Here is a 13,265-nt window from a genome sequence, read left to right on the forward strand (position 1 = left end):
AGGCATAGAATCTTGATTTTTGGCTGGAAGGTTACTTGAATTAAGCCAAAGATTTGCGAAAAGAAATGACATTGACTTGTATTCAAAGTCAAATTTGTTGAAACATTAAAACGGCTTCTACGATTAACTGACAGGCCAAAACTCTTGATACCGGTAAGTTCCCGAGATAAAGCCTGACAAAGTTTGCGCAAAATTACCTTGACCTACGTTCAAAGTCACAGATATTAAATTGACTAAACCTTCAAACGAATTCTTCTGATCAACAAAGAATCTCAGAATCTTGATTATTTGACTTATTTGGTTTGGAGATTGAGTCCATCAAAGTTTGCGAAAAAAAACGTTTAAGGTTACTGGGATCAATGCTTATTAATACAATTGATTAGCCAAGACTTTGAATTAATATGAAATGTTCGTTCATTTATGAAAAGTGATGAATACCAAGTGAGTGGTAACTGGAAATGATTCATACTCGGGTAGAAATATTAACGAAGGATGGTAGCCATTGTAATGCATGTACACAATATTATTCAAGGCAACGCTCTCTTATAAATGCCTTGTCGTCTTTGATTTTTGCCACATCAAGTACGTGTGAAAGAACACCAGTTCGACTTTTTTCACTTTTATCATTTCGCCATTTCGTCACACTACATACCACTACATCTCGTACACTGTATGGTGTAGTGCACTTCACGCTGGTTATTTATGTGATGGAAGTGATCATACATGTAGCATTCAGAATGACATCATAATGTGAAAGGAAATGAAAGATTGAAGCCAAGTGTTGTAATGATACAGCTGATATTTTTCACTCTGTCGCCAGCTGAAGGATTCACATTAGTCGCCTCCAGTTGTCGTTCCGTCAGTTAAACTATAGTTGAATATCCTAAGTGTATATTCCGGTCCTTGCGTAAGATAGTTTGTGTTTCTTACAAACTTCGGATCACGCATCAGGATTTTTGATATCCTGGTTGTGTACTTGGACAAGAACAAGGGCGCACTGCACTTGTATATAGTTTCAGGCTCATAGTCTATATATCATAACACATAGGAACATAAGTTTTACTGGTTCGACACTCCCTTGTCACATGACCCAACATAAACTCAGATTGTGATTCAAGCTTTGAGATTCCCCCCCATCCCCGTTTCGCCTTCCCGCCCCATTGGGCTCGCGGTCCATATACTTTGACTAGAGATTTGCGCCTAGTTGCTATGACGATCGAGTGAATATTTCATCAAGGTAACGTTAATGGTTTTTTATCGCGTTGTGTATTGAATTTACTAAGAGCCTTCGGCGAAACCGAAAATAGCCGATGATACTGAATGTCATTCTCCGACTGCAATTGTCTTGTTACAAATTATATATTATGATAAGACCTACTAATTAAGTACGTTTATCACTTGTTGTGTGTATTACTAAGTAAATGAGTGACATTTATCACGATGCCAGATCGATAGCCCCAAATCGTCCTTCGTCTGCCGTCCGTCCTTAAACCATTCTTGTTATCGCTATTTCTGGAGAACTACTGGGTAGATCCTTCTCAAATTCCAAATGTATGTTGCTCTTGGTCCCTAGTTGTACTCTGTCAGTTTTAGAATTAGTCAGAAAATTTTTTCGATTTTTGGATTAATCAGAAAAACGAAATGACTGACAGACGGCCATCTTGAATTTGAAAATGAGAGTTTGCGATTTTTCATAGGTTTGTTCCCATTGATCCCTATTTGTCTTCTTTTGTTTTGAGACTGATTAGCAAAAATTACTGGCAGTTGGCCGTATTGTATTTGTAGCCCGCCATCATCGTTTGATGGTCTGTTCAATTCAGGCGGTCATCTTGATTTTTGACAGTCTTAAATTTTCATCGCAATTTCTTGAGATATATATTCACTTTAAATTTCAAATCCAAAATGACCGACAGAAGACCATTTTGGATTTGAAAGTTAAAGATTATTATTCACATTTATTAAAGAGGAATTTTTGAGTTTCATATAACTAAAAGCAACAACAGAGGAAACAATATGAAAGAATGGAACATCCAGTCTTTAAGGAAGAAATAAAGAACAAACAATGGTGATGACCAAGATTCCTCCGGGATCTCTTTCTTTTGTTTTGCGATTTTGTTTTTGTTTTTGATATAATTGATATATTAGTTCCGAAATTGATCTTTTTAATGCCAGTATTTGCAGCGACCCGCGATCTCGAATTCATTCACCCACCAAACATCGAAATATCCTATGAAGATTAATTATTCTTTCACATACCATCTGTTTATGTTTATCTTTCTCATCGATCAGGAATTATCATTAACTTTCCTCAATAAAAGTTTTCCTTGCAAATGTTGTATAAGTTTATAAATTTTCATGATACATGTAATAAAATGTCTATAATAGCAAATAACGACATATAAAAATTATCTTAAATTTGACAAAAAACAGAAAACAAACAAACAATAGAGATGGCCATTGATAGAAAATGGTGGGACTGATTTGATTTTAAATAACTTGATATTACTGTTCGAAACATTTTTGCAGAATTTCAGTTTTACGAAAGATTGAGCCAAGTTAAGATTTCTCAAACGGGCGTTGTATTTAGACCTAATTTTATCCTTTCATAACGAATCCGTAAACTCTCATTTATCCGGAATTCAGTTTTCGGAAATTATTTTCGGGAACGATACTTGCAGCTTTTGCTTAGTGATTTTCCAGGTAAAAAGCAAGTACTTTAACATGTAAATTGAAATATTTTCCAACATTTACACGCGATAACAGTCTACAGATTCACTTTTCGCCATGATCGATCAGAAATTTGCATTGAAAAACACTTCAAAGTTCGGACTAATATTACCACAATATATGCTGGAGAGATTTTAATGTGCATTCCAAACCTAATTTTATTATTAAAACGAAATCAATCGAGATTAAATAATATCTATTGTTCGCGAACGTGACCTAATATTTTTAAGTCATTTATGGTAAACTGGATGATTTATTTGAACCTATTCACTACCAATTAATACACACTGAAGTAAAATACATGGCCCTATATCGGTATATTATTCTGTCAGTAAGCGACAGCGTATTTACCTGTCAACAAAGGTAATTACAGGTATCGTGTTCAATTTGATCATAGCAAATGTCAGGCGATATGGCTTTAACATGCTCAAAGTAACACAGAAATTAACTTTTCCGTCGTGACTTAGACATCTTGACGAGTTCATTGTGTGCGGTTGTTTCGTACGAAAAAAGGTCATTTAATCACAGAAATGCAGGAACATTGATGAAAGAGGTTTGCATTTTATGACTTAATATAAGATTAACACGTGAGTATTAAGCATTACCATGAATCAAGTGGAATTATTCAATTAAGTTTTTTATAAAATTAGTTCTAGTCCGTCTTGAATGCCGCTTTTGACATTTGAATTAATGGCTGGTGATATACAGTGATGTAATGAAGGAAATATGTCGGTACTCGCACATTTGGGCTAGAATTTTAGTAAAGGGTTGCTTGTTGAATACGACGAAATTTTGGATCATTTGGGGGTCAAACTCATCATTTTCTACTTACAAGTTTCTAGTTTATTTCCATGTGTTTCACCTACGAAGTACGTAATGTATCGATGACGTCATCAATTTGTGAATTTGGGCATACGTATTTTAAGTTTAAAGAAACTTTCAATGAGTTATTTCGGACAAGTGGCAAACTTTTGGATGTTCGATTTCCTTTGAGAGTTATTTTCATTGACTTTTCCTGATTAATTAAAACTAGACGGTCTAAGTATAGCACTTTCCTCACGTGAGGAATTTCTGAAAACGAAAATTCAATTCACCATATCCCGTATGCAATAGCGTACAGGATTTCATATTAATTAAATACATGGCTGAAAACATTACAAAATCCATGAATTAGATAGAACCCACTACTCAAAACATTATGACGTCATCATGAAAAATGTATAACAAGCAAGCTCAACAGGAAGCGGGCTAATGAAATCCATAAGTCAACAATACTCTATTTGTAACAATATAGAAATTGATGTGCACTATTTTACCTCACAACTTTATGAAAAGAGTTAAGAAATCAATATACGACCAAGTATTAATTTTATATTCATATTACATCCAACCATAAAAGATATATTTAGTAACTCGTGTATGCAATAATAACTTTCTCTTGGCCGTAGAGTGTATTAGATACCTACCAAAATTACGCAGAGTTTCAAGAGTTCCGGTCTCAACACTTAGTGAATGCGCTTTTAACCCGTATTTAGAAATAGTAATTTTTATCTTTAAAGTTAGGGCTTGTTAACATAGGATTGTGTATGAAACTGACCTACGATATATTTATATATAATACACTTTGACGAATGATCAAATCCATTTCTTTATTCTTTAATAAATATATCGTGCATCCGTTGTTTATACAATAATAAAATCTATCTTTGATATGGTACCATCTGTGCCCACATCATCAAATCCCAATCTATATACTTCCTGTTTTAAATGAAAAATCCAGTTTGTCTTACAAAGGGGCTTCTGTGTATTTGACTTTATTAATTCATTACAACACGGAATATACATTGAGTAGTAGAAATTAAAACGACCAATCTCTTATATTTGCTTTACAGAAATCACATTTATCGCACACGTATATATACAACAAACAGGTACTGAAATGCATGAAAAAACTGCTTGAAGCAACATATTTGTATGCAGTACATTGCGCAGGCGCGAAAGTGTTGTGACGCAATCAGAACCATCCACAAATTAAATATGTAAATTGTTTTCATCAGAACATAGTAGATACTTAATAGTTATTTTATAAAACAAAGTATCAAACCTCCGGTACCGGAAATAGTCTAAGTGTTGGTTGTTGTGCCGTATTGTTTGACAAGATGAGGTAAAGAATAGAAGCAACTGGTAAATAAGTTAATCACCATTCTAACGAAGTTGAATCGTGTACATGTGATAGTAAGGTGTTTTTTTCTAAGCCAATTCACGGAGATCAGTGTCCAACTTCGGTGCCGGGTGAGTGTCCGACTTACTGAAATTTGACTTTTCAACGATGTTCGCTGAACTCTTGCGACAGTTAAGTCAACATTGTATTTTCTGATTAATCCTGACAATCTTTAGGATGACATAATGGTAACAAATCATAGCATTATCCCTCGTTTGAATATCCGTCGTTTGTCACTGTTTGTACTTTAAAGTCGCTCTTCTGCAAACCTTTGATCTAATACAGCTTGTTAATATTATGAAGTAGAACTTCATCGTCTTGTCCCTCGTCTGCCATTCTACAAGAAAGACGATCGTTAAACATGCAGTGTCCAAAGATATTAAGTAATGTGTCGAAACTTATTTTCTTACTGTACTGAGAGTCTCGTTATATAGTCTCATTACTATCAATATTTCGCGTCTCGTCCTATAATGAATGTAGTGTCCAGCTAGAGATCAAAGGTCACTAGATTACTCTGTAACATACTTGGTGCTCGTGACAAGGATTTGCCTTCGTTATCCATTGGGGACGAAAAGGATGGCCGCTGGCCGCGTTAGAAAGGTTGCCGTTAAATAAGGTATCATTAATGAGCAAAAAACGATTGGGAGGGTCTGAAAACGGCCGTTATAAGCAGGTGGCCGTCTAACTAAGGTGGCCGTTATGACAGGTTAGACTGTACTTTAATTTTTCTTCGTTTCTCATTTTACTCTGAAATCTTCTTGCAACGGATCTCAATGTATTTCCACTTTAAAGTCGGTACAACGTATTTCCTTTTGATATAAAGTTCACCTTAATGGGGAAAGACTCGATAAATATTGCACTCCATCTCACTGTGTATTTTATACATAAAATACGTTAACATAAAATGATATAGTAAAATATTACACCTATACTTTCTTACTTACACTAAAATTCTGTTGTGATACTTCTAGAACGGTAAGAAGGGTATAAAACGTCATTTATAGCTCTAATTTGTGTATATAAACAAACCCCAAATCAAACGATCCGAGAGCCATTTAACTAGATTACGAGTCCTCTTTATTGGAAATATCATCCGAGACATTTTTTTCATTGTGAAGACTTTCAGTTTCTGTTTATTTTGGTGTGATTAGAAGGAGATTTTGTTTTATACCTCTGGCGTCTTATAATGCACATAAACAGAGCTGTTTATTTAGATTGCTTGCCACGTCTGTCAGTTTAAAAACTAAACACCAGTTTGACGATTACTGGTAATAAACATACGATATGTAGGGGAGATAACCCACTTAGCACATAATGGAATAATTTTCTTCCTCATAATTTCAGGTTTTGTGTATTAGTTTTGGCGACCGCGAGTTTTATCATATTACGAAATAGAAAGTCATTTTTAGCACGTGTTAGCTTATAGTCTTCGTATACTTTTCCGTTACAAACGAATATTTCTCTGTAAAATGACGCTTAAGATATTAAAGATCTGATAAAAGGTAAAGCGAAGCTTGTTTGTATTGGATTGTACAAAATGAGGGACAGATCACGAAGGAGGTACAGGGAAAGTTTATTTAAATCGCCCTACGTTCGTGGTCCGTCGTCTATCCGTCCGTCCGTCTGTCTGTCTGTAAACATTTTTTGTTATCGCTATATCTAGAGAAGTACTGGATGGATTTTTCTCAAATTTCATATGTTGGTTCCCCTTGGTCCCTAGTTGTGCCAATCTTATTTTGGGACTGATAAAAAAAACAAAATGACTGACAGGCGGCCATATTGGATTTTTTAAATAAAGATTGTAATCGCTATTGCTTGAAAAGTACTTAATGGATCTCACTTTTAGAACTACAGCATATATTTTCCTCAAATTTCATGTGTATGTTTTCTTGATTTCTAGCTGTGCCTGTTTAATTTTGGTACTGATCAGAAAAAGAAAATGGCCAACATGCCCCACTAGTTGGATGATGGTTCGAATATCTTGAAACGATTCTTGGGTGACCCTTGTTAAGTGTTGTTATACGTTTGATCAGTCTGAAATCCAATGTAGCTGATATAGTCAACATTTGAAAAATACAATTTAAACTTCTCATGTTCTACTAGAGCTGTTCGCCTAAACATTTGTGGGGATGTAAAGGAAAGAAAAAAGGTAAAGTAATGTTATATTTTGGCATGTATAAAGAATATGATTTCAAGTTTGCAGAAAATGTTTTATGAACAAACAATGCCCTCTTTGTAAGCAGTAGAGTAGATAAGCAATTTATTTTATACCAATTTTATATCATTTTCCCCCCATTTTTTACCTAATGTATACTAGTTGAACGTTGCAGGCCCATTTGACCTCTTGTTCTACTTTAGGTTTTGTGTTTCTTGGGAAGATGATAATCGGTCCCATATCCTTGGGCAAGAAACACTTTACTCGAATCACTGTTTGGATGGTATGCGATGGACTTCCTGTTTGTTATTGGGTGACGACAGGGAAACCTCGTCTCAAAACGACCTCGAGTATTCACGAGGCAACTTAGCAAACACACAATCATAGTTCGTTTTGCATATATTTCCCACTGGGAATGTTTGACATCCCCGAGATAGAATTATAGACAGTGTATTTTCAGTACGACAACACTAAGGTCACGTGTGTGTGTTGGAGTGTTATCGAGGAGACATATCGATATTGTTGTTCGGCAGTACCTATATATAGAAAAAGTATGAGTATCGATATCTTATTGATATCGATGTTGTCAGTGGCGTCGTATTATGGGCAGTGACACGCACGGGGTTTGATCGGTCTATCAGCAGTTTTCATTCTGATCTTCCAGAGTTACTTCCCTTCGCTTCAACTCTATCCGTACAATGGAATAAGGTTGACATCAGTTGGGACTGAGAATGGACAGTTTAAGTCTATATATGGTCAATGTATACACCTTTTGTTGAAGATAAAATAAAAATCTGGTGCAAATGACACACGCTGTATTTATAAATCACAATAGGTACAATCGCACTGTGGTATTATAATACACAAAACATACCATCACTTTATCCTACTGTCATGAAATATTAAAGCAGTTTTGTACTACAGTAAACACTATAAATCACAAAATGTCTTTATAGAATTATAGCTCTGCGGAATTACTATATTTAAACCAAACTCGGGGACATGACATTGCCAGCTCGTCGATTCATTTTGATATGAATAAGGAAAACTCACTTCTCATTTTCATACGACTGATAATATCCAATATACACAAAGATTGTGTATTTGTCCAGTGCTGGAACCGCGGATTTTCTTATCCTGACCACGTAAGCTTTATTATTATTATTATTTACAGTTGCATGTATCTGTATGAATTGGGAACATGCATAATATTTTTTTTATGAATTAGAAAACTATTAGTTAGTTTTTTTTCCTTTTCTCGAAAATAGCACTGAATTTAAATTGTACTTGATCATCAACAAGTGTTCCTATTCAAGTGAACTTCAACCAACGTGAAGGGTTGAGGAACACAACTGGGTATATACAATACTGATAAGCCTATTTCTGACATGTGTTTTAAACAATCTGACATAAATACATATCAAACACGGACACAGTGTTTTGACATGCGCCTTCATTAAAACACCTGCTACGATATGGATGTTTATTAAAAACAATTTAATCTGTCCATCTTCCGCGTCAGTTTACAAATTAAAAAAACAAAACGCGAGGGCGTCGAGTTCGGGGAGGGAATAATTGAGGTTTGTTAACTATTTGTCTTTTTTGTCATAATACTAAATATGCTTCACTGCTTAACATTGTCATTAACAAAGGTTTTAAACTAGTGTTTGTGTAGAGTACTTGTGAGTCATAGCATGGTCGGGTTTGTAAAGACCTACAATATCGAGACACTCCATTTTCACAGACTTTGTAGCTATAAAGCGCGAGGTCATTTCTACAATTCTATATATGTATTGTGTTGGAATTATACCGAAGCATTTCACAGGTAAGCGGTAAAAAGATTGGCCGGAAGTCATCTGCTTCGTAAAATTATAATTTGTTCCGTGGCGTTAAATGGCGCGGATCTGAAGTCGTGTGTCTTTTAACACGTGCTAGTGGAGCAGCGACTTTTAACGGTAAACAGACTCTAATGGCTAACGTTGTGTGTACTGAATGATCTTGTGTGTATTTCAAATTATGTATTACATATATGAGAGAGTGTGCGTGTGTTTGCTTTCCCTGGTACTCAAACACACAAACAATCTCTTGTTGTATCGGTGTTTAGTATACCAGCCCTTGTGAGGGAACTTTGATTTCGTTTTGTTGTAAGGTATGTCCGTTTACACAAATAGGCGTTAATGCATGTATATGTTTACTCTGGGATTTAACGATAGTGTAAATCATTGTATGTAACAAACGATAATGTACAATATTGTATGTAACAAACGATAATGTACATTATTGTATGTAACACACGATAATGTACATTACTGTATGTAACACACTAAAATGTACATTATTGTATGTGACACACGATAATGTACATTACTGTATGTAACACACTAAAATGTACATTACTGTATGTAACACACGATAATGTACATTACTGTATGTAACACACGATAATGTACATTATTGTATGTAACACACGATAATGTACATTACTGTATGTAACACACGATAATGTACATTATTGTATGTAACACACGATAATGTACATTACTGTATGTAACACACGATAATGTACATTATTTTATGTAACACACGATAATGTACATTATTGTATGTAACACACGATAATGTACAATACTGTATGTAACACACGATAATGTACATTATTGTATGTAACACACGATAATGTACATTATTGTATGTAACACACGATAATGTACATTACTGTATGTAACACACGATAATGTACATTACTGTATGTAACACACGATAATGTACATTATTGTATGTAACACACTAAAATGTACATTATTGTATGTAACACACGATAATGTACATTATTGTATGTAACACACTAAAATGTACATTATTATATGTAACACACGATAATGTACATTACTGTATGTAACACACGATAATGTACAATATTGTATGTAACACACGATAATGTACATTATTGTATGTAACACACTAAAATGTACATTATTGTATGTAACACACGATAATTATTGTATGTAACACACAATAATGTACATTACTGTATGTAACACACGATAATGTACATTATTGTATGTAACACACGATAATGTACATTACTGTATGTAACACACGATAATGTACATTATTGTATGTAACACACGATAATGTACAATATTGTATGTAACACACGATAATGTACATTACTGTATGTAACACACTAAAATGTACATTATTGTATGTAACACACGATAATGTACATTATTGTATGTAACACACGATAATGTACATTATTGTATGTAACACACTAAAATGTACATTATTGTATGTAACACGCGATAATGTACATTATTGTATGTAACACACGATAATGTACATTACTGTATGTAACACACGATATTGTACATTATTGTATGAAACCGTCCACATGGAATCAATATGTAATAAAATAGATGTTTAATTATTTACGTTATGTATCGGCCTGTATGTATGTGTTTCAACATTTCAATATTACCTCATATAATATGGCATAGACGCACATTTTATTATACGTTATATTGAAACAGAGTCGAGTTGATCATAACAGTCGGCTCGTTCAGGCTACATGTATTGAATGCGGGTCCAAATATATCGACATGACTATTATTGCAGCTGACTAGCACTAATTTCCCGTAAAACATTCATTCTCATCAGTGTTTTAGCGAGATTGCATGGAAATGTTGTTAATGTCTGCAATAAAATGTGATTTTATTGTTCTGTACCGCTTCATTTTCCAGGGTAGCGAAGCGTGTGATAGCCTACCTTATAACACAGGCAGGTGGTGGATTCAGTCCAGGGTTGACAGAGCAGCTGACAACACGTACTCTCGTGAGGAGCACAAGGTGTATGACTAGGTCTTACTGGCATGATCGGTCCGGTGGAAACGGGATATTACCCAGATCTGCCTCACACTATAAGGAAATGCAAGTTTTTATTTGATGGGAATAATTATTTCAACACCTCAGTATGTCATGACATCGGGATTTCGTCACATAACTAGTGTTAAATCTATTTTTAACGGATGTACTGTTCCTTGTTGCAAGTATATCATCCAGGGTATTTGACTGCATTTAGTTATTTATAGATATATGTATATAGATAAACATATATTTTATACACTGCGGAAAGCTTCAAACCAAAGGTGAAGGTCAGTTGGTACTCCAAATGAGGAAGACGGGACTAGCCATGTCTCGTGCAGTGACCTTGACCTTGTGTGTTTTGGCCGGATTGTGTACTCTGCTTCAGCTGGTCAGTTTTGCTAGCCAGGGATGGGGAATCTGGACAGACAAGATCACTAAGAGGAAAGTGTATATAGGACTGTGGTACAGTGTGGTTTGTGACTGGCCGTCCGGATACTGTGCTAGCATTTCTCATCATGAAGAACACCAGAAAAATGTCGAAAATGACGAATTGATGAAAGGTGAGTAATATTAAAAATTACAATAATTTCTTTATTACTTTGAATTGTAAACATGAAATTAGTCTATACCAATTCAGTAATGAGTTTGATTTTTTTTTATCTTGTCAAACGAACTCCCTTCATGTCTGCGGCGCCCTCCACCTACTTACTGGATCAAGGGGGTCACTCACAGTACATATGGTTTGCGTGGGTCAGTAGTTTGTCGGTAGCATCCTTACTCCATTAGTTACTTCCCACCCTGACCATTTGGTCTGCTGTGGGAGGCGTACTGTATTTCTCACCGGCTCCATCAAAAACTAGCATACCATAGCGACAAAAATGGTCAGCGTGTTTATTTTATATCGTTTATAGAAATATTTAGCGTACAAGCATTCCCGGTGAATGGTCAATAGTGTTAATGTTTGCCTAGTTGGCAATTCGAAATAAACCAAACATTGCCTACAGGTATGTACTACTGTACGGGACCGCCAGCACCATATATGTTGAATATTAAATTAAAATCTAGTAATAAATTGGGGTTTTAACTGAAGAAAATAAGACCAACCATGATAAAGAGGTATGTGATGTCGACTTGAATTATCTTAATATGGCAATTCCCCGTTTTGCTTGAAATCCGAAAATGCCAAGAAGGCGATATTTTGTTAAAAGGAACATAAAAACGTTGTGTGAATTGTTGTTGTACAGGTAACCAATATATTTTTGCCGTGGACTTAGATAACAATCACGTCACGCTCTCATGTTTCAGTATCGTTGTGAGACGTGATACTTTTCTGCGAGTTTTTAATGTTTTCATATGAAAAAAATATTTTTTAATAAAAAATTCATTTTGGTCTGTTTGGTACAAAAGACTATTGTTGAAAGTGAAATGTATGGTAATTGTGCGTGGCTTTATTTACATAATACAGAGATGACTGACTGTCTATAATGTCGGCAATACTTAGATACAGGAAATTCTCATATTTGTAAGTTATTTAAGATATGTCATATTGTCACTTGACTTAAATGTGTTTCGGCGATGTAATAATGATATTCATTTTAAAGGAACCATTAAAACGAAGTTCACAAATTGACAACTACAAGTGTCGTGCTTGTATGAAAAACAATCTAGATGCATATTGTATAGCGGAACTGTTTCATATTTACAATAAAATGATTCAACGTCCTGTTTATATATGTTTTAACCACTTCTACGTTAACATAAATCGTACATACCCTTACCTCCTGGTCATGTTGTTGATGTGCTATTCAAATTCATACTTGAACTTCACTCACTTCAAATGTATCAACTTTGTATTCACTTGTATCGTGTATCAACTTTGTATTCTCTTGTATCGTGTATCAACTTTGTATTCTCTTGTATCTTGTATCAACTTTGTATTCTCTTGTATCTTGTATCAACTTTGTATTCTCTTGTATCTTGTATCAACTTTGTATTCTCTTGTATCAAGTTTGTATTCTCTTGTATCGTGTATCAACTTTGTACTCTCTTGTATCGTGTATCAACTTTGTATTCTCTTGTATCAACTTTGTATTCTCTTGTATCTTGTATCAACTTTGTATTCTCTTGTATCAACTTTGTATTCTCTTGTATCAACTTTGTATTTTCTTGTATCGTGTATCAACTTTGTATTTTCTTGTATCATGTATCAACTTTGTATTCTCTTGTATCAACTTTGTATTCTCTTGTATCTTGTATCAACTTTGTATTCTCTTGTATCAACTTACTTTGTATTCTC

The 13,265-nt window shown here is 34.6% G+C and overlaps 1 protein-coding gene across 1 annotated transcript in view; it reads left to right on the top strand.

Annotated features, from left to right (window-relative positions):
- Window positions 1–13,265, top strand: part of LOC132557523 (uncharacterized) — a 49,060-nt gene that overhangs the window by 2,319 nt on the left and 33,476 nt on the right. Inside the window, exon 2 of the mRNA XM_060222021.1 lies at window positions 10,847–11,529. Within this exon, the coding sequence (XP_060078004.1) occupies window positions 11,274–11,529 (256 nt within the window). The 5' untranslated portion in view covers window positions 10,847–11,273. The remainder of the gene's footprint in view (window positions 1–10,846; window positions 11,530–13,265) is intronic.

This window comes from Ylistrum balloti, unplaced genomic scaffold (assembly GCF_031769215.1).
Source record: "Ylistrum balloti isolate Yb309-2 unplaced genomic scaffold, AGI_CSIRO_Ybal_v1 Utg369656, whole genome shotgun sequence".
NCBI lineage: Eukaryota > Metazoa > Mollusca > Bivalvia > Pectinida > Pectinidae > Ylistrum > Ylistrum balloti.